The sequence below is a fragment of the Hyla sarda genome, chromosome 4 (assembly GCF_029499605.1).
Source record: "Hyla sarda isolate aHylSar1 chromosome 4, aHylSar1.hap1, whole genome shotgun sequence".
NCBI classification, from domain to species: Eukaryota; Metazoa; Chordata; class Amphibia; order Anura; family Hylidae; genus Hyla; species Hyla sarda.
Genome location: NC_079192.1, coordinates 294,624,177 through 294,647,562, shown reverse-complemented (window position 1 = coordinate 294,647,562; position 23,386 = coordinate 294,624,177). Strand labels below are relative to the sequence as shown.

General features: G+C 42.7%; 1 protein-coding gene across 1 annotated transcript in view; it reads right to left on the bottom strand.

The window, feature by feature from the left end:
- Positions 1–23,386, bottom strand: part of LOC130369375 (tyrosine 3-monooxygenase-like) — a 63,552-nt gene that overhangs the window by 27,001 nt on the left and 13,165 nt on the right. Inside the window, exons 4-7 of the mRNA XM_056574553.1 lie at positions 18,426–18,514; positions 12,016–12,083; positions 9,304–9,354; positions 5,694–5,839 (exon numbers count right to left, since the gene is read on the bottom strand). Coding sequence (XP_056430528.1) covers positions 5,694–5,839; positions 9,304–9,354; positions 12,016–12,083; positions 18,426–18,514 — 354 coding nt within the window. The remainder of the gene's footprint in view (positions 1–5,693; positions 5,840–9,303; positions 9,355–12,015; positions 12,084–18,425; positions 18,515–23,386) is intronic.

The window sequence follows — 23,386 nt, the reverse complement described above, 5'->3', positions numbered from 1 at the left end:
CTTCATCATCCCCTTGTCATCATCCCACACACCCCCTTCATCATCCCCTTGTCATCATCCCCACCCCCCTTCATTATCCCCTTGTAATCATCCCACACACCCCCTTCATCATCCCCTTGTAATCATCCCACACACCCCCTTCATCATCCCCTTGTCATCATCCCACCCCCCTTCATCATCCCACACACCCCCTTCATCATCCTCTTGTCATCATCCCACACCCCCCCCTTCATCATCCTCTTGTCATCATCCGCCCTCAGTGGTCTTCAACCTGCGGACCTCCGGAGGTCCGCAGGTTGAAGACCACTGCGGCCTTCGACATCATCCAGCCCCCTCTCACCCCCTTTAGTTCTGTACAGTACTCACCTCCGCTCGGCGCTGGTTCGGTGCTGCAGGGCTGTCCGGTGAGGAGGTCGTCCGGTGGGATAGTGGTTCCGGGCTGCTATCTTCACCGGGGGCGCCTCTTCTCCGCGCTTCTGGCCCAGAATAGAGGCGTTGCCTTGACGATGACGCAGAAGTACGTTGGTAATGAACGTACCTCTGCATCGTCGTCAAGGCAACGTGACTATTCTGGGGCCGGTCCCGAAGCGCTTAGAAGAGGCCTCCCCGGTGAAGATAGCAGCCCGGAACCACTATCCCACCGGACGACCTCCTCACCGGACAGTCCTGCAGCACCGGACCAACGCCGAGCGGAGGCGAGTACTGTACAGAACTAAAGGGGGTGAGAGGGGGCTGGATGATGTCGAAGGCCGCAGTGGTCTTAAACCTGCGGACCTCCGGAGGTTTCAAAACTACAACTCCCAGCAAGCCCGGACAGCCGATGGCTGCCCGGGCTTGCTGGGAGTTGTAGTTTTGAAACCTCTGGAGGTCCGCTGGTTGAAGACCACTGCGGGTGGAGAGTTTACTCGAGTATAAGCCGAGGGGGGTGTTTTCAGCATGAAAAATTGTGCTGAAAAACTCGGCTTATACTCGAGTATATACGGTATATGAAAGCTGGAGATGTTATACTACTACTGTGTTTACTTGCACACTATTGTGCTATTAGAGTTTGAATTCCAGGATCTCCTGGGGTTTGTGCTTCCTGTTATAAAAATGTTATGAAAATGATTGTTTAAAAAATAAATAAATAAAAAAAAATAAAAAAAAACGATTGTCATGTGGATTTTAGGGATATGTAAACCAAGACCTTCAATTGTGAAAAGACAATAATAATTGATCTATTTACAGCATATTCAGTGCTTCAGGCAACAGATTAAACACCTTTAATATATATTTACCTTATCTATACAATACAATCAAGGGGGGTAGTATCAAGACCAGCATCTTCGCTGCCACCCCACCAGTGCACAGGCTAGCACAGGCCGTGCAACTCTACATAAGTCTCTGTGCCTTAGGGCTGCCTTGTGTTCTTTAAATCTCTGCTAGCTCTGAGTTGGTGGAGATTTGAAGGACAGTGTTCGCTTGCTTAATTTAGGCGAACAGGGGTGACTTTGCTCCATTTAGGCAAAGCAACACCCCTCCACCACACGGTGTGCCTACTCAGCGAGCTCAGAGATTATCAAAAAGTTGCACAAGTTTTGCGCAACTTGTCCAGAGGAAAAGTTGCTGAGTTGTCCAAAGCAACCAATTAGATTGTTTCTTTCATTTTTCAGAGGCCTTTTCAAAAATGAAAGAAACAATCTGATAGGTTGCTATGGGCAACTGAGCAATTTTTACTTTTGATAAATCTCCCCCTATATTTCTTTTTTAATCCTGAGTTACAGCTTATATTATTTTCCAGAACTGCATTCACAATTCTGACAGTTGTCATTTAAAAAAGACAACTATCTTGTTGTCTGCCATTTTAAACAGCGTGGATGTGATTCAATAATTCAGTGGGGGACGTACCATTTCCTACATCAGATTGCTGTAGAGTTCCTGCTGTAGACTGTGGAATCCTCACTGATCCCAAAAGCACGGACAGACCTCCCCGGAATGAATAGAGCGCACCACACATGTACAGCCAAAGCTTCGATCACTCTTTATGAGGCAATCGAGCATTGCGGAGCTCTGAACTTGGTAATGTTTGGCGGCCTCATAGAGAATTCTTGGAATCAGTGAGGACTCCTGGGGTTGGACGCCCACCGATCAGTTTGTTATTCTCTTTCCTGTGGACAAGGGATAATATCTTCTGATGATAATACCCCTTTAAATGGGTACTCCGGTGGAAAACATTTTTTTTTCGAATCAACTGGTGCCAGAAAGTTAAACAGATTTGTAAATTACAGTGGGGATCAAAAGTTTGGGCACCCCAGGTAAAAATTTGTATTAATGTGCATAAAGAAGCCAAGGAAAGATGGAAAAATCTCCAAAAGGCATCAAATTACAGATTAGACATTCTTATAATATGTCAACAAAAGTTAGATTTTATTTCCATCATTTACACTTTCAAAATAACAGAAAACAAAAAAATGGCGTCTGCAAAAGTTTGGGTACCCTGCAGAGTTAATATCTTGTACTGCCCCCCTTGGCAAGTATCACAGCTTGTAAACGCTTTTTGTAGCCAGCCAAAAGTCTTTCAATTCTTGTTTGAGGTATCTTTGCCCATTCTTCCTTACAAAATTCTTCCAGTTCTTTGAGATTTCTTGGCTGTCTGTCACGCACTGCTCTTTTAAGGTCTATCCATAGATTTTCAATTATGTTGAGGTCAGGAGATTGTGAAGGCCATGGCAAAATCTTCAGTTTACGCCTCTTGATGTAATCCCCAGTGGATTTCAAGGTGTATTTAGGATCATTATCCATTTGTAGAAGCCATCCTCTCTTTAACTTCAGCTTTTTCACAGATGGCATCAAGTTAGCATCCAAAATTTGCTGAAATTTTACTGAATCCATGTTTCCTTCTACTCGTGAGATGTTTCCTGTGCCACTGGCTGCAATACAACCCCAAAGCATGATTGATCCACCCCCATGCTTAATAGTTGGACAGAGGTTATTTTCATTAAATTCTGTTCCCCTTCTTCTCCAAACGTACCTTTGCTCATTCTGGCCAAAAAGTTCAATTTTAACCTCATTGGTCCACAGAACTTGTTTGCAAAATGCATCAGGCTTGTCTATAGGTTCATTTGCAAAGTTCAAACGCTGATTTTTGTGGTGAGAACGTAGAAGAGGTTTTCTTCTGATGACTCTTCCATGAAGACCATATTTGTACAAGTATCTCTTTATAGTGGAATAGTGTACAGACAACTCCAGTGTCTGCCAGATCTTTCTGGAGGGATTGTGCAGTCAAACGTGGGTTTTGAATAGTTTTTCTCACAATCTTGTGAGCTGTTATGTCTGATATTTTTCTTGGTCTTCCAGATCTTGCTTTAAATTCCACTGTTCCTGATGACTGCCATTTCTAAATTACATTCCGAACAGAGAATATTGACATCTGAAAACGTTTTGCTATCTTCTTATAGCCTTCTCCAGCTTTGTGAGCGTCAATTATTTTCAGTTTCAGATTTCTAGACAACTGCTTAGAAGAACCCATGGTGCTGATTGTTGGGGCAAGGTCAGATGAGTCTGGGCATTTAAAACCTTTGAGATTGACATCACATGGTCTTCCCAGATGATGATTGAGAACAATCCATGACACTGGCAGGTCTCAGCTTTGCAAAGGGGGCAGTGCATGCTATATATTCTGCAGGGTGCCCAAACTTTTGCAGACACCATTTTTTTGTTTTCTGCTATTTTGAAAGTGTAAATGATGGAAATAAAATCTAACTTTTGTTGACATATTCTAAGAATGTCTAATCTGTAATTTGATGCCTTTTGGAGATTTATTGATCTTTCCTTGGCTTCTTTATGCACATTAATACAAATTTTTACGTGGGGTGCCCAAACTTTTGATCCCCACTGTACTACTATATAAAAATCTTAATCCTTGCAATACTTTAGAGGAAGTTGTATAGATCTTTTCAGTCTGACCACAGTGCTCTCTGCTGACATCTCTGTCCATGTCAGGAACTTCCAGAGCAGAAGAGGTTTGCCATGGGGATTTGCTCCTGCTCTGGACAGTTTGTGACATAGACAGAGATATCAGCAGAGAGCATTGTGGTGAAACAGAAAAGAACTGTACAACTTCCTCTGTATTATACAGCAGCTGATAAGTGCTGTAAGGATTAAGATTTTTAAATAGAAGTAATTTACAAATCTTTTTAACTTTCTGGCACCAGTTGATTTAAAAAAAAGAAATTTCTACTGGAGTACCCCTTTAAGGGTCTGTACCAAAAAAGTAATACAAAGAATGTGTGGTTACTCATATTTTTATTTAGATGAATGTATTATTTTTGCAAATTATAAAGAGGATAACTCTTTTATTTAGTTAATAAAATGCCACATATAAAATTGTGCAATGTAACCATCAAACAGAATTGGTGAGTTCACAATGCCAACCATATATCTTATGAGACAAATCATCATATTTTCCAGGGAAGTTCTCACTGTTCAATTGTATCTGCAGTAAAGTATGTTACTGCTACTAGAACTCTGTATCTTCTTTACATACAGATTCATTAACTGGCAACTTCTCTTTGTGCGACCAAGACGCGGTGTTGCATTGTAGCACAGTGCCATCTACTGATAAAAGGCAGTGTATTGTAAACTAAACATATTTTGGCTAGAGATAAGCAAATTTCCGGAAATTTGTTTGGGGTATGGTGTTGGTCCATCAGATTAAGTGCTAATAAATTTGGTCTAAATCATAAAATTGCCCTGAAAAGTCATGTATGACACTTTTAAGGTCTCCAAGGTCTCTGAATTTGTATACATATCCTGTACAGAGTAGGGTTCCCAGCAGCAGTAATACAGTATGGAACATGATGAAGAAGGTAGAAGATGTGTGGCTGTATACAGCATGGCTAGTAGTAGGGGTAGCAGTAATACAGTATGGAACATGATAGAGAAGGTAAGAGATGTGTGGCTGGATAAAGCATGGCTAGTAGTAGGGGTAGCAGTATTACAGTATGGAACATGATGGAGAAGGTAGGAGATGTGTGGCTGTATACAGCACGGCTAGTAGTAGGGGTAGCAGTATTACAGTATGGAACATGATGGAGAAGGTAGGAGATGTGTGGCTGTATACAGCATGGCTAGCAGTAGGGGTAGCAGTATTACAGTATGGAACATGATAGATAAGGTAGGAGATGTGTGGCTGTATACAGCATGGCTAGTAGTAGGGGTAGCAGTATTACAGTATGGAACATGATGGAAAATGCTGTATATGCAGTACAGTGCAGTTATGTAGGGCTAGTAGTGGCTGTCATTTTGAAAAATTTATTTTGGATTTAGATAATTGCAAAATTTTTATGAAATTTAAAATAGATTCATCTTATGCCACTAAAAACATGATGTTCAAGATCCATCCGAATATGTAAAAAAAAAGGGGGGATGAGGTTTCACAATTGCACATTTCGTTTTTGCCTGCCACTTTTCAGGTTAGAAGTGTTATGTAAAACAAGCAAAAAAATTGGCATGGCATTATTAGACGTCAGGGCCACATTTTTCATCAGGGCATGTGGTGTAGAAGTCATAGTCAATTCCATTTATATTCTTGTATGCAGTAACTCTACTGTTATTATTAGCCATAAACTCTATCCGTACCCGTAAATAAGGAGTACTTTATAAGAAGAACCTTGGATACCCACAGTAACACTTACATTTATAAAAAAGTTTACCTCTTAGGAAAATGGATACATCTTGAAGTTGAGGTATAGAGTTTTCTGTATATCCACAATATTCCTCCAGCTGGCGAAACGAATCTAAGTATTGCTTGCAGGCATAGTTTGGATAGAGACTGCTGAGGGATTTATACACTTGTCTCCTAAAATTATACAGGAGTCATAAAAAACACAATTATATCTTATATGGCCATTTATACAAGAGCAGTTTACATTTAGTTGAAAAAGCATTGCCTCAATTCATCCAAACTACCTAGAAGGCATCTCTTACCAGACTATAGGGAAACAGAGGGTGGTTATTAATGGTACTTATTCTGATTGGGTGACTGTAGTAGACTATAGTAGTGTGGTACCACAGGGTCAGTATTGGGTCCTATTCTATTTCATATATTTACAGTATTAATGACCTTGTTGAGGTAGAAATCTTTGCAGATGATACTAAACTATGTATAGTGGTTAACACAATAGAGGACAGTGCACTGTTACAAATGGATTTGGATACGTTGGAGATTTGAGCTGGGAAGTAGCAGATGAGGTTCATCACTGATAAATGTAAGGTAATGCACATGGGGAGGAAAAATCCAGGCTGGGATTATGTATTAAATGGGAGAACATTTGGGACGACTGATATGGAAAAGGACTTAGGAGTCTTAGTTAACAGTAAATTTAGCTGTAGCGACCAGTGTCGGGCAGCTGCTGCCAAGGCAAATAAATTTGTATATAGGTGCATCAATAGGGGCATAGATGCCAATGACAAGGAAATAATTCTACTACTGTACAAATCACTAGTCAGACCACACATAGAATACTGTGTACAGTACTGGGCACCAGTGTACAAGAAAGATATAGTGGAGCTGGAGAGGGTTCAAAGACGGGCAACCAGAGTAATACGGGGAATGGGAGGACTACAGTACCCAGAAAGATTAGCAGAATTAGGGTTATTTAGTTTAGAAAAAAGAAGGCTTAGGGGAGACCTAATAACTATGTATTAATATATCAGGGGGCAGAACAGATTAGAGCTGCAACAATTAATCGATAAAATCGATTAAATTCGATAACGGGATTCGTTGTTGACGAATCCCGTTATCGAATTATCGCCCGATTCGTTTTCCGTGGTCATTAACAGTCTCAGGCTGAGACTCTCAGCTCCACCCTCCGATCAGTGTTACCAGTTAGGAGGCTGCTGCTCCTCCTAACTGTCTCCTCCCCTGCCGCCATTTTACCTGTATTTCCCCCACTCAGCCCATGAGGATCAGTGACCCTCCATTTTCTGTCGCCGTCTGTCGCCACCTGCCGCCGCCTCCAGGGCCCCTGTACGGTAGGTTGAGGTTCCAATACAGCACACACTCACTGTTCTGCGGCCCTGGCGGCCGGTGATCCTCCCAGGGCCTCAGTCCATGTGTGTGTGCAGTCTGCTCTGCACTGCTATACATATGGGGGAAATGTGCAGAGCAGACTGCAGACAGAGCATTGCACCCTAGTGTCTTCTACAGACCTAAGGGTGCAATGTTCTGCAGCCTGCACATACCCCCCATGTTTATAGCAGTGTGTGTACATTCATATACAGGTGGGGGTATGTGCAGAGCATTGCACCCTAGTCTGTACTACAGACACAAGGGTGCAATGCTCTGCATATACCCCTATGTGTATAGCAGTATATGCAGAGCATTGCACCCTTGTGTCTGTAGTACAGTGTGCAGTGCACACCGCTTTACCCATGGGGGTATGTGCAGAGCATTGCACCCTTGTGTTTGTAGTACAGACACTAGGATGCAATGCTCTGCACATACCCCCATGTGTATAGCAGTGTGTGTACTACATACACACTGCTATACAAATGGTAGTATGAGCAGAGCATTGCATCCTAGTGTCTGTACTACACACACAAGGGTGCAATGCTCTGCACATCCCCCCATGGGTATAGCGCTGTGTATGTAGTACATGTATACTACTATACACATGGGGGGGTGCAGAGCATTTGCACCCTAGTATTTGTAGTACGGCAGAGTCTGTACTACAGACATGGTTCGGGTGCAATGCTCTGCAGTCTGCACATACCCCCATGTGTATAGGAGTGCTATATAAAAAGAGTAAAGTTGAAAAAAATGTAAATTAACTGCTCCCCCAATAAAAAATTAGCTATACAAAAAAGTTTAATAATTTTTTTATTTTTACATATTTGATACTGCCGCATGGCTAGCTGTCTGAACTATTAAAATATTAGTGAATCATTAACATTTTATTTTAATAGTTCAGACAGTTACCCATGCGGCAGTATCAAATTTACACTGGTTTCTGTACAGGATCATTAATAATAGTACAGCAACCGGCGTAAACGTAAAAAAAAAATAATAAACTCCATAATTGCTGCTGTTTGGTCACATCACATGATAGAAACTTTTAATATGGCCATTGTACATAATTTTTCAAGTAGAATCAGCTGAACCCCTTATTTTCAAATTTTGACATTTTTCCCGATTAATCAATAACGTAATCGTCAACCAATCGATTATTAAAATGATCGTTAGCTACAGCCCTAGTACAGATATTTCTTCCATGATCTATTTATACCCAGGACTGTATCTATAACAAGGGGGCATCCTCTACTTCTTCTTTACTATAAGAGCAGTGAGACTGTGGAATTCTCTCCCTGAGGAGGTGGTCATGGTGAACTCTGTAAAAGAATTTAAAAGGGGTCTGGATGATTTTCTGGAGAGTAACTACATTGCAGGTTATGTATACTAGAAATATAGGGACAGAACGTTGATCCAGGGATTTATTCTGATGCCATATTTGGAGTTGGGAAGGAATTTTTACCTCTAGTATGACTTTTTTTTTTTTTACTTCCTCTGGATCAACTCAGTAGGGACTCTTTAGGGTTATAGGTTGAACTTTGATGGACTCTGGTCTTTTTTCAACCTTATAAACTATGTAACTATGACTTTCTTACAAAGGTAAAACAGTAATGTGAATTGCCTCCTCAAGATGCTACTGACACCTATTCCTGAATGTCAGCCCAGACCCCTTAATGAAGGAGAATGTGGTTTATATTTAGGTGTTCTCATTTTATTTTATAAATAGTTATATGTAGAGGACCAAATTAGGGGTCTCAACAGTGGTGGTAAGAGAAAGTTAGAAAGTTCACACATAGTAAATGTACCAATATGAAAAATCCAAAATAAATCTGCTACACAATTCTGCACCAAATTTCAATTTTGGCCTGGATTTGCTTTTTTCGGTGGTGCTGCTTCTCGGGCCCTCTGATACAGTGATGATGTAATGACCTATATGACCACTGCAGCTATCATGTGTTGTGTGGGCCAAGTGTATTTAAAACTGGCAGGGGCCATGGAATCAGTAATGTGAGTTAAGTGTTTGCATTTAAAAAAAAAAAATTATGTTAAAATTAATCCTAATTTTGCTGTTAATCTGCAGGTAAACTATAGAAAAATTTACAAGATTCCCTTGTATATTTTCATGTCCCCATTAAAGCCAGTTATTAAAATCCATAACAGTTGTTATAGGTTAATATATTCTGCTGTGGATTTTCCAGCTGTAAAATCTGCAGCAAATCTGCTGTATGTAATGCACACTTATAATTACTTACCAAGTGGCAATTTCTTCAGGGGTATATTCAATTCTTGGGATAACATTTCCGCTAAATTGAACAAAATGACATTCACAGCATTTCTTGCATTCATTGTTTTAAATTTATATACACACTTTCCCAAGATATTAACCCAACAGGGACATAATTGTGGATATTGAGGACACAATTACCAACATTTTATAAAAGAAAAATACTCCCAAAGGGGAACTCCGCATCCCGACCACAAAGTACAAAGTCAGCAGGCAGGGGATAAGTTGTCTGATTGCAGGGGTCCTGTTGCTGGGGACCCCTGCAATTTCTCCGACAGCACCTGCTTGTCATGAGCTGCATGGAGCAATGATCGCTCTGTGCCTGATGATTCACGATACAGGGGCCAGAGTATTGTGACGTCACGGCTCCGCCCCATCATGACATCACACCTCGCCCCTCAATTCAAGCCTATGGGAGGGGGCATGATGGTCACCATGCCCCCTCCCATTGATTTGCATTGTGGGCTGTGACATCACGAGGGGGCGGGACCATGACATCACGATACTCTGGCCCCTGTATCATGAGTCATCAGCACGGAACGATCTTTGCTCCATGCAGCTGATGACAAGCGGGTGCTGCTGGAGAGAATGCGTGGGTCCCCAACGGGGGCTAAGATGTCTAGGGGCAGAGTACTCCTTTAAGCCATGCCCCCTAGAGAACATGGGTACACCCACATTTGAATGTAATTTACATAAGCGCCACCTCTTTTGTGTAGAGGTTCACTGGATTGCCCGAAACAAAATAAGGACTGTTGGCAAGTATATGAGAACAAGAAACTTGGGCAATAAGAAATTAGTCCTAGGATCTGTGTGCTCTGGATATCATGTCAGAGGTAGGGATCATTGTAGATCTGGATCTAGCCCCAACCACTGTCCTTACCTACTTGGACAATCCGCTCTAAACAACAGCTCCCAACTGGGTGATGGCCTGTGCACTGAACTAAGTTCAGGGGAGTCAAGAAGCCTCAAACCAATCATGTAACACATGGGCAAAAACAATACCAAATCAGAAGAGAAAAAGTTAAAAGGAGAAAGCTGAGGGTCAAAACCAACACCATGGCAGAATAGTACAACATGAGAGACAAAACAGAGTCAGCAAGGGCAAAGTCTAGAGGGCCACAAAGTACAAAGTCAGCAGACAGAAGCAAAGCCAGGGATCTGGCATAAGGCATGTTTGAAGTTTCTGAGACAATGGCCCTCATTTACTATTGCAAACCCAACATGGTTTGCGCAAGAATTTGTGCCAGAATTGAAAAAACCCTGACTAACTCTCCATTTTGCTAAGAAAACCCGGAAAAGGGGCGTGGCTGCATGGAACAGGGGTGTGGTCTCCAAAAAGGGGCGTGTTCCCGACATTTTCACAAAAACCCAACATATTTACTAAGGTTTCCACATAAAATGTGGTGGATTTGAGCTGAGGAAAACCAGACAGATCAGAGCATGTGTAAAAAAAAAGCAAAGTGTGGGGAAAGTGGAAAATGTAGGGAAACCTTAGTAAATACAGTGGAAAATAAATTGTAGGGAATTAAAATCCACAAAGAAACCTACACTCCACTGTTAGCAAATAAGGGTCAATATATACGTATCCGAAAAGGAAAAAAAAGGAGTACATTTTATACAGTGGTAGATGGTATGAGAGGGTTCCAAAATGGAAGGACAAGCAACTTCTCTGGAGATTGTGGTGTAAGGATTCCTGGCAAATAGCTACTTCTCATGTTTGCTGTGACACTGTCATGGTGGCTACCTGTAAACTTCTCAATGGGTAGCTTAAAGGAGTGCTCCGGGTGAAGATAAGAAAATTTTAAATACCCCAAAGCCACCACAATACCTGTTCTGAGTCCCCTATAGTTAGCTCCTGTGGCCCCTGTTGTCTTCTGAATATTCTTTTCCCTTTCTTGCAGCTCAGACTACAACTCCCAGCAGTCAATGTGGCTCTGTGTAATGGCTGCCAGCCAATTGCTATTACTATCTGTGTGCATGCTGTGTTGTTGTAAACACAGTGAAACAGCACACACTGTACACGTCTTTTCTTTCAAACTTTCCCACCCCCAACAATAAATCATGCTATGCTCTGAATGGCAGCAGTCAGTGATTAGATCTATAGCAGGTAAAGAGCAACGTTAGGTTCTGAGTTGTGAGTTGTGAATCTTCACAGGAGATGCTGGGCTATTTCTTTGTTGGCAAGTTCCTCAGACAGGGAGGGGAGGTGTGGCTGTGAAACCAGACCACTAGACAAGACAGAAACCTTGTGGTCTTTGTCTTCCAGGTGGGTGAGGCTACTCTTAGTGAGGGCTTTGCACAAAGACAAGCAGGATCTGATTATGATGTCTTTCCCTCACTCCTTTCAAGTAAGCGAGAGCTGAAAGAGGGAAACTGCTCTATATAGCTAATGAATGATATTTTGACACATAAATAGGTCGGTGAGAAGGAAAGGATGGGCTTTGGATTTTGTTCCCCGGAGTTCCCCTTTAATGCATTCTGAATTATACAGGTCCCATATAACTTAATACTAGCTGTATTTCAAATCCACATGCAGTCTGCTCTCCTTAGTGATGGCTGCATTCAGACATAGGGACCTAATCACAACACAGCTTCCCTAAATTTGGATCTCATATGGGTCTCTCTTTCATTGAAGTCTTACATGGAAGTACATTTTTTTTTTTTTTGTTAAATAACTTACTCTTTATACTTGAAAGCCAGTTCAGCAAAATACACCCTTCTTTTCTTGTATTCCTTGTCACCAAATCCCTATAAACAAAAGTGACAAGTGGTAAGACATCTCCACATGTGCAGCACTTAACCTATCTTCTCTGCCAGAGAATCCCCAAAATGGCAGATCTTGTAGGGGCATTCTTGGCATGCATTGGTTAGTTCCCACCCATGAAAAGTGACCCCTTCTGCTCTGTGCCACTTTCTCTAGGCTCTGCTACCTCTTCAGAGACTCTTCGCTCACATGACACTGGTGATGAACTATTACAACTCTTTTTAGGCCCACATCATATTTCCTCACTTTGAGTACATTAGCAATTCAATAGCTTCCCCCCCCGCCCCTACCCCTACCCCTGTCCATCTCTTCTGCGGAAGGATAAGCTTGGTTTCGGAGGTGAATAGGCAGCACTCTGTCTGGCTCCTCTCACATATTATCCACACACTCCCCAGCTGGTGATAAGCCTTTTTACATCTTTTATGTTCTGCTCCTCTCTATGCTTTGGTGGTGCAGTATGTTAGCATCACCACGTACAGCTCCTAGATAGAACCATGCTCTTGCCTAGCTAACCCACCAGATTGAGCTGAGAGATTCTCCTAGCTCTGTGCCACAGGCCCGAAACAGGCTCCCAATGTAAGTCAATGGGACTTCCACAGTCAAAGTGCTTCACTCCCAGCTCTTTCTACAGATCGGTCTGAACACTCAGAGGTTCTGTGGAGTCCATGCCTCAATAAGTTGAAACTGCTTAGGCACGAGGGAGACCTGAACTATATTATACAATTGGTTTTAATTTTATGGTTTATTGGTGTGTGTGAATATATCTATACAATGGTCAAACATATAAACTATTTATATTATGCATTAGAAATTACGGTATATAGATGTGGATCTTTCATTTAGAGGTAATCTGCATGATAATTGTTTAAGGTATAAAGTATTCAAAGCATGAAGCGCTATCATCAGTGCTGATGTTATAGAAATAAAAGTAGCTCAACCTTTGCTACAAAGGAGAAACCTCTCAGCTCCCAGCTGTATAGAGCCATCGTGCATACATGGGAACAGGCTGTGTTTCCTGCCATATGGTATTAGTTACTCAGCACATACCCACCCAGGGAAATAACCTCTCAGAGCTTCTCTAAATGACATTTTCTTGGTTATAGATCTGACAGCAGTGGATGTAAAACATCCTAATTTCTATGTAAATGATCTGTCTGGGAAAATTATATAATACTTGAATCTTATTGTAATTATATGTGAGCCAAGGGTCTAAGTCATGTGGGTCCCCGACAAATCTGGTTATGATGAGCAAAATGTCTTATTAGTGTTACAATTATATAGAACTACATTTGTAAAATGTGCTGTGACCGAGCTGAAAATCATTTTGGTACTTGTGGTCATTTCCAAAGACAACACAAACCCCTTGCCCATATACATTACATACATACTGTATATTTAATATCTTCAAGGGCGTATCTACTATAGGGGCAGACCAAGTGGCTGCTATAGTTGGTCCCATACCTTTTTATACTTTATAAAAAAAAACTTTGCATTACTACCCTCTCCAGTTATCTGCATTGTCAACAAGCTAGTGGTATTGACTCAGGGATGCGTGCAAATGTCCCTACTATCTACATGGGGACTACTACTATCTACAAGAGAGGCTGTTACTATACACAGGGAGGCTACTACTATATACAGAGGGGAGATCAGGCCCGTCGCTACCGGACCGGCAAACCAAGCAATTGCTTGGGGCCCCGAGCTGGCTGGGGGGGCCCCGAGCAGAGCCGGTGCTTGCCCGTCCTGTAGCGCACATTTCAATTAAATTACCTTTTTGTAGGGCACGGGCCCCTTAAGAAACAAAGCAGGGCCGGCACCGGACAGGTCAGGGGCTGATGGGAGTAGAGACGTCACGTGCCCCGCGCAGGCACGCACGTCTACTCCAATCACCTGATCTGTCCCTGCTTTACGTCCCCACGCGAATCTCCAGCATCCTCCGTACAGTGACAGGAGCAGCAGCAGACTCACGTCGCTGCAACGATCCGCGGCAGGGTAAGTAAACTGGTGCGGGGGGCCCGGGGGGGAGGGGGGGGGATTGTATGGTGGTTAGGGGACTGCAATGGTGATGAGAGGTGTGTGTGTGTGTGTGTGTGTGTGGGGGGGGGGTGTTATGGGGGTGATGAGAGATGCAGGGGGGGTCATAAGAAATGCAGGGGGGGTGTTTTGGGGGTGATGAGAGATGCAGGGGGGTGTTTTGGGGGTGATGAGAGATGCAGGGGGGTTTTATCGGGGTCATGAGAGATGCTGGGGGGTGTTATGGGGGTGATGAGAGGTGCAGGGGGTGTTATGGGGGTGATGAGAGGTGCAGGGGGTGTTATGGGGGTGATGAGAGGTGCAGGGGGGTGTTATGGGGGTGATGAGAGGTGCAGGGGGGTGTTATGGGGGTCATGAGAGATGCAGGGGGGGTGTAATGGGGTCATGAGAGGTGCAGGGGGTGTTATGGTGGTCATGAGAGATGCAGGGGGGTGTTATGGGGGTCATGAGAGATGCAGGGGGGGTGTTATGGGGGTCATGAGAGATGCAGGGGGTGTTATGGGGGTCATGAGAGGTGCAGGGGGGTGTTATGGGGGTGATGAGAGATGCAGGGGGGTGTTATGGGGGTCATGAGAGATGCAGGGGGGGTGTTATGGGGGTCATGAGAGGTGCAGGGGGGTGTTATGGGGGTCATGAGAAATGCAGGGGGGTGTTATGGGGGTCATGAGAAATGCAGGGGGGGTGTTATGGGGTCATGAGAGGTGCAAGGGGGGTGTTATGGTGGTCATGAGAGATGCAGGGGGGTGTTATGGGGTCATGAGAGATGCAGGGGGGGTGTTATGGGGGTCATGAGAGATGCAGGGGGGTGTTATGGGGGTCATGAGAGGTGCAGGGGGTGTTATGGGGTGATGAGAGGTGCAGGGGGGTGTTATGGGGGTCATGAGAGGTGCAGGGGTTTTATGAGGGTGATGAGAGGTGCAGGGGGGTGTAATGGGGGTGATGAGAGGTGCAGGGGGGTGTTATGGGGGTGACGAGAGGACAGTGAGGAGCCAATGATGTCTGAGCATCAGACTCTGCAGAGAAGATGGAGCTGGAGGAAGACCTGGTCTCTGGACCAGATGAAGAAGAAAAGATAACAAAGAAGATATCACTCAAGTTATGGGGGTGATGAGAGGTGCAGGGGGGTGTTATGGGGGTGATGAGAGGTGCAGGGGGTGTTATGGGGGTGATGAGAGGTGCAGGGGGGGGTGTTATGGGGGTGATGAGAGGTGCCCCCCCTGCACCTCTCCTCATCACCCCCCCCCCATAACCCCCCCCCCCCTGGTTATAATAGTGATGAGGAGAGGTGGGGGGTGGTATTTATAGTAATGATGCGGAGAGGTTTGGCGGGGGGGTAATGGGGGTGATGAGGACACAGAGGATAAGAGGGGGTGTATATGTATATAAGGTGTGTATGCATGTGTGGCAGTATTGTATTAAGTGGATACAGTGTGGAGCAGCATTATATTCAGGGTACAGTGTGTGGCAGCATTATATTCAGGGTACAGTGTGTGGCAGTATTATATTCAGGGTACAGTGTGGGGCAGTATTATATTTAGTGGGTACAGTGTATAGCAGTATTTTATTCAGGGTACAGTGTATGGCAGTATTATATTCAGGGTACAGTGTGGGGAAGTATTTTATTTAGGGTACAGTGTGGGGCAGTTTTATATTTAGGGTACAGTGTATAGCAGTATTATATTTAGTGGGTACAGTGAATAGCAGGATTATATTTAGTGGGTACAGTGTATGGCAGTATTATATTTAGTGGGTACAGTGTGTGGTAGTATTATATTTAGTGGGTACAGTGAATAGCAGTATTATATTTAGTGGGTACTGTGTATAGCAGTATTATATTTAGTGTACAGTGTGGGGCAGTATTATATTCAGGGTACAGTGTGGGGCAGTATTATATTCAGGGTACAGTGTATGGCAGTATAATATTCAGGGTACAGTGTATGGCAGTGTTATATTTAGTGGGTACAGTGTGGGGCAGTATTATATTCAGGGTACAGTGTATGGCAGTATAATATTCAGGGTACAGTGTGTGGCAGTATTATATTCAGGGATACAGTGTGTGGCAGTATTATATTCAGGGTACAGTGTGGGGCAGTATTATATTCAGGGTACAGTGTGGGGCAGTATTATATTCAGGGTACACTTTCTGGCAAGGTTATAATGATTACTGTCTTCATGCAGAGGATAAGGATCTGCTGACAGTGAGGAGCCAATGATGTCTGAGCATCAGACTCTGCAGAGAAGATGGAGCTGGAGGAAGACCTGGTCTCTGGACCAGATGAAGAAGAAAAGATAACAGAGAAGATATCACTCAAGTCAGAAGACATCACTCAGGTCACTGATATCATTGTGTATTTCCATAACTCCCATAATGCCTGAGGTTCTCCAGACATGATGGGAGTTTTAGCTTTCCAACAGCTGGAGAACCACTTTAACCGAGGTGATCGGTGGGAGTCTCAGCAGTCAAACCCCCACCCAAAAAAATGGCCCCGGGGGGGGGGGGGGGGGTCTGGACAGGGGGTATGGGTAGGGAACACTGCTGCACCTAATGTGGGGGGAACACTGCTGCACCTAATGTGGGGGGAACACTGCCTTCCTAATGTGGAGGGAACTCTGCTGCACCTAATGTGGGGGGGAACACTGCTGCACCTAATGTGCATCGTATCGACGTTCGCTCACGTTGCGCTCCCAGAATTCAAGGGCCGGCATTACTATGTCCTGATGCTGGCCCTATAGCGTAACGTGCGTGAACATCAAAGGGGGGGGGCCTCCATGTCCATTTTGCTTGGGGCCCCCAAATTTCTTCAAACGGCCCTGGGGGAGATGTTACTACCTACAGGTGGGGACTACTAGTATTTACAGGAGGGGGGCTGCTACTACTTACAGCAGGCTGTTACTACTTACAGGGGGGCTGTTACTGCTGACAGGTACAGGGGAGGCGTCTTTTATCTAAGGGGGCTACTACAATCTACAAAGGTGGGCTACTACTATCTACAGGGGGGCTTTTTATATCTACAAAGGGTTACTACTACCTACAGGGGGGCTGTTACTACCTACAGGGGGGCTGTTACTACCTACAGGTGAGGGGGCTGCTACTACTTACATGGTTGTAATTGGTACCGGTGAGTACTAGAAAAAAAGTATTGGTACTCATACTCGGCCTAAAAAAAGGATATTGGGACATCCTTAGTATTGACCAATGAGTCACAGAAAGCAAAGGGAAATTTAAAAAACAGAGCTTTCTGAGCTGGGGGCAAAGTCAGACACCATAATAGGGGGCCCATTCTGGTGTTTTCTATGAGACCCCCTTTCTATGTGCGCCACTGAATATCATATACGAGAAACCCAAGTCTTTAATATAGTTAATAAATGGTGACAAATGAGGTTAGTGGGACAGTAAACCTAAAACTATTGAATGCAATATGTTCCTCTTAAGCAGCCATTTTAGGCTAGAGAGAAATTGTTTTGTTTTCTTGATAAGATAACCAAAAGTCCATGAAATGCTTGCTGTCATATTCACTACTTTATCATACGTATCTCCATAGTCTCCATACACATGGACCTCAGGTTTGGTTCTATTAAGTAATTCAATTAAACCACTGCCTATATGTACTAATGCTAAAGGGCCTTTTACATGGACCACTGTGTAAGCAGTAAATAAGTGGCTGACAAAGCATACATTGATATGCAACGTTACAATCCTTTAAATGAGCATCAATCTACTAGATCTTGTAGATCTAGAAACATGTACGCTTTTAGTTGAGCCTATTTATTTCAATAAGGAGAGATCAACCACCCCTGGCATCAGCTTATCTCCTGCTGGGACAAACATTTAGTATCTCCCCAGGCTTCACTCCCCCAATGTCTGGTGTATGGGGACAGCCAGGAGGCCCCCATATACATTAGATTAGATTTAGCCTACTTTTGTCACATGTGCATGGCCAGCTATTGACACTAAAAATGATATAAATGAAGCAGAGGCATACACAGTAATAAAGGATCTGATAGCAACATTCCCCATGAACCCCCTCTTATAATGTATATTTACACAGTACATATAGATGTAGAAAAGAGATTGGAGAGAAGACCAATATGACCATGGATTGGTCCGTTCTATTTGTGCATGCTATGTAATAAATGCAGGTGTAGTATGAATATAGTGGGGCAAATCTTTCTTTCCGAATTTATATGTATGAATAATAGGAAGTATGATATTGATGACATTTAATAGCAAAAAGAACTATGATGGACCAAGCATAACATTGTGGAAGGCATGATTATATAATAGTACTTACTGGGTGATCTTTGTCAAAATTTGGTTCAAATTTCACATTGAGATTCTGGCACATATCCAGGTCTTGAACTTTTCTCGGAAAAGACGGTGCTGTATGAATTACATAAAACACATGTGAGATGCACTAAGAAGCCCAAATATGTAATGATCTTTACATTTTCACATTTTACATCAGAAAAGTGTTGAAAGCAGAACAATTCTTTTTCATGTTAAACAAGACAGAATTGAGTTATTTGTCAATGTCATCATGGTCATTTAAAGAAATTCACTAATACAGTTACTCAATTTACTATTCCTATTCTGACAATTTAGTGTCGGCTTTTGGAACATGGTTTAGTTTTTTTGTGCAATACTATACAAGAAGAAACCCAAACAAACCTGATAAACCCATGAACATGGCTACTTTTATACCCAACAGATTTTTTATTTAAACCAATGAAAATGTATATATATATATATATATATATATATATATATATATATATATGTAATCCAAATAGAAGCAGCACCTCCTGAAGTTAATGTGGTCGGGTGCAGGCCTTTGAACCTCGGTGCTCCGGTTCTTAGTAGATATAGATTAATGCAGGCAGCATACCAAAATCCGTGCAAAATTGAAGTGTTTATTCCAAGAAAAGAGACAACGTTTCAGCGATCTCACACCGCCATTTTCAAGTGATTTACAAGTGATACAGGTGGGGTTTAAATACACTCCCCATTTAGTGACATCATGATCATTAGCATATCACATGACAATAAACAAAATATAAACAACGTGAAAATACAAGTTTTACAGTGAAATCTTCTCAATCAAAATCATCTCATACATACAATGTTATACAGTGGATACATATACATGATCTGATCACCAATTCCTCCTGGTGACAGATTATAAACCCATCATACGTGTTATACTAATAATGTGAATATTGTGAAGACAAGTGAAGGGTTAAAAACATTACCGACTCAAGCAGCCTCCTCCATACACCGGCCTCCTTGCAAATCACGTCATTGTCCGCAAGTCCGTCTTCCACGAGGGACGCCGAACCTCAACCAATCACAGAGACTGCTTCATCTGTTGTCATGACTACTCTCTGTGTCGTCAGTGTAGCGATGACGTGTGCGGCGCAGCCAAGCTCCGTGGCTCTCTGCGCATGTCTACTGTGTGTTAACACAGTCAGCGCCATCTTGGAATAGGGCAAGAAGGTAAGTAACCACATATTATCCTATGGCAATGTACTGGCAAAGTAGATCGCTCTATTGCTTAATAGATTAAACCTCTAATGGTAAAAAGAGGGATAATTAATACATCCTATTAATACAACCTTGCATGCAACAAAATTTACATTCAAGGGGCCTGAACCACTTACTCCGTACCCTCCTAGCTAGTGCCTGGGTGTGTCCTGTAGGGTCCAAAGAAACCTCAGGCCTGCATTCTCCCTCCCAAATTGGTGTGTTCTCACCTTCTGGACTTCGGGATACTTCACCAGACCATCGCTCCTGGTACAGAGGTGTTATTTGGCAACCCAACATGCAGATGGGATTCATTCCAGGGTATTGTATCAGGAGTATATGTATTATTAATCTGTATTAGTCCTAATTGCCCCAGAGACGCCGTCACTGTGTTGGTAGAAAAAATGAAGACAATATCTAAATCTAGACACAAAATGAATAAATTTGCGGAATCATGGACCTTAGTAGCTATTTGAAGGAGGCATATAGACAACTCAGTGACCAAGATTTTTACAGGGAATTAGCCAGGGACCCCAAGACTGAGATGATGGTGAGACTACAGATGATTATCAATGACGCACTTGAACATGGGCTCATTGATAAGAAGCTTGGTGAATTTTTAATAGTGGAACATCCAATTACTCCTCTGTTGTACCTCCTGGGCCTGCGAGATCCACCTGGCAGGCCTATAGTCTCCGGCAGGGGGTCATTAACTAATAATGTTTCCATTTTTTTGGATAAAATCCTGCATCAGTTTGCAATAGCAGCAGGGTCATATCTACGTGACACGAAGGATTTTTTGACAAAAATCTCACAAATTTTTGTACCCTCTAATGCTATAATTGCTAGCTTTGATATAGTGAGTCTATATACGTCGATTCAACATGAGAGGGGTGTAATGGCTATTGGTAAAACTCTGGAACGAGCACATTTTAACACAGACCAAATTGAGTTTAACTTGAAATTGTTGATGTTTGTGTTACAGAATAATTATTTTTTCTTTGATGAGAAATACTATGTTCAATTACGTGGGACTGCCGTGGGCATGGCGCCCACGTATGCGAACATAGTGATGAGAGACTTTGAGGAGAGTCACGTCTATGTAGCCCACCACTCCAGGAAAATCCTGGGGTGGTGGCGCTACATAGATTATATTTTCTTGATTTGGGACGGCACAGGTGACGAACTGGTTGAATTTCAGACATACCTTAATCACATTGACAGAGACCTACAGTTCACACTTACCTATTCACATGACAAAGTATAATTTCTGGACACGGAGATTATTAATCATAGATTGTCAACAGATCTTTACTGTAAACCGACAGACTGTAATACTCTTTTGAAGTTTAATTCCTGTCATCCTAGACCAATGATCGAGACGCTACCATACAGTCAATTTTTAAGAGCCAGCAGGACTGCTGATAATGATGACAAGCTTGATCTGGCGATTGAAAAAATGACCTCTCAATTTATTGCTAGAGGATATCCACCCACACTTATAGACAGACAAAAACAGAGACTCTATGATGAACGAAGTGGACAAAGGACACCTAGGTTAAAAAGAGACCAATCAACACGTATCCTATTTATCTCGACCTACAATGAGGCTTCGGGTCAGATAGCTCAGAAATTGAAGAAACATTGGCATCTGATTAGCCAGAGTTTTCCAAACATTCCAGAGTTTAGACAAATGCCATTGATGTCGTACCACAGAGCCAGGAATCTGAAGGATGAACTGGTTAAATCGGATGTGTCAAAACAACGTTTGATACACAAGTATGCATCTGTACAAGTTAAGGGATGTTTTCCATGTAGGAGGTGCGTGAACTGTAAGTACATGGTGAAAGGGAATGCATTCACGCACCCCCTAACGGGCAAAACATACCCGATAAATTTCTATTTAAACTGTGAGAGTGATTTTGTGGTATATATTTTATGGTGCCCTTGCAGGTTAATATACATTGGAGAAACAAAATGTGAGTTCAAAGTAAGGTTAAATCAACATAGATATTCCATATGGAAGAACAGAACAGACTTGCCGGTATCCAAGCACTTTTTGGATGCGGGGCACCGGGAACAAGATTTAAAATGCATGGTAGTAGACCATATACCACCATTGAGAAGGGGTGAGGATAGGGTCTCCTTATTACAAAAAAGAGAGTTGAGGTGGATATATAACCTTAACTCACTGAAACCAAATGGCCTCAATGTAGAGTTCGTGGTTACCCCTAAAATGATGATGTAGACACAAGTTGATCTCTCAGAGTCTAGTTTATAATCAGTGTGGTTAATTTTATGAGTGATATTATCCATTATTTATGTATATTTTCTGTATTTTCAGATACTTTAAGTCTTCACATTACGACAAAGCAGCCCAAGAAATGTACCGAAGACCTCAACACGGTTCCTCAAATGTATTAATTTTGTGTCTAGATTTAGATATTGTTTTCATTTTTTCTACCAACACAGTGACGGCGTCTCTGGGGCAATTAGGACTAATACAGATTAATAATACATATACTCCTAATACAATACCCTGGAATGAATGCCATCTGCATGTTGGGTTGCCAAATAACACCTCTGTACCAGAAGCGATGGTCTGGTGAAGTATCCCGAAGTCCAGAAGGTGAGAACACACCAATTTGGGAGAGAGAATGCAGGCCTGAGGTTTCTTTGGACCCTACAGGACGCACCCAGGCACTAGTTAGGAGGGTACGGAGTAAGTGGTTCAGGCCCCTTGAATGTTAATTTTGTTGCATGCAGGGTTGTATTAATAGGATGTGTTAATTATACCTCTTTTTACCATTAGAGGTTTAATCTATTAAGCAATAGAGCGATCTACTTTGCCAGTACATTGCCATAGGATAATATGTGGTAACTTACCTTCTTGCCCTATTCCAAGATGGTGCTGACTGTGTTAACACACAGTAGACATGCGCAGAGAGCCACGGAACTTGGCTGAGCCGCACACGTCATCGCTACACTGACGACACAGAGAGTAGTCATGACAACAGATGACGCCGTCTCTGTGATTGGTTGAGGTCCGGCGATGCCGGAAGTAAGTCCCGGCGTCCCTCGTGGAAGACGGGCTTGTGGACAATGACATGATTTTCAAGGAGGCCAGTGTATGGAGGAGGCTGCTTGAGTCGGTAATGTTTTTAACCCTTCACTTGTCTTCACAATATTCACATTATTAGTAGAACACGTATGATGGGTTAATAATCTGTCACCAGGAGGAATTGGTGATCAGATCATGTATATGTATCCACTGTATAACATTGTATATATGAGATGATTTTGATTGAGAAGATTTCACTGTAAAACTTGTGTTTTCACGTTGTTTATATTTTGTTTATTGTCATGTGATATGCTAATGATCATGATGTCACTAAATGGGGAGTGTATTTAAACCCCACCTGTATCACTTGTAAATCACTTGAAAATGGCGGTGTGAGATCGCTGAAACATTGTCTCTTTTCTTGGAATAAACACTTTTGCACGGATTTTGGTGTGCTGCCTACATTAATCTATATATATCATAGGCATGCGCAGCCTACTGCATTAGGGTGTGCACCCTAACGCACAAACTCACTCCGCGCACGCGTGTGTGTGTGTTTATGTATATATATATATATATATATATACATACATATACACACACACTCTTGCTTGCATAGTGTAGGAGGATTGGATCCAGGACCGGTTTTAGGCTTAGCATGGCCCTGGGCA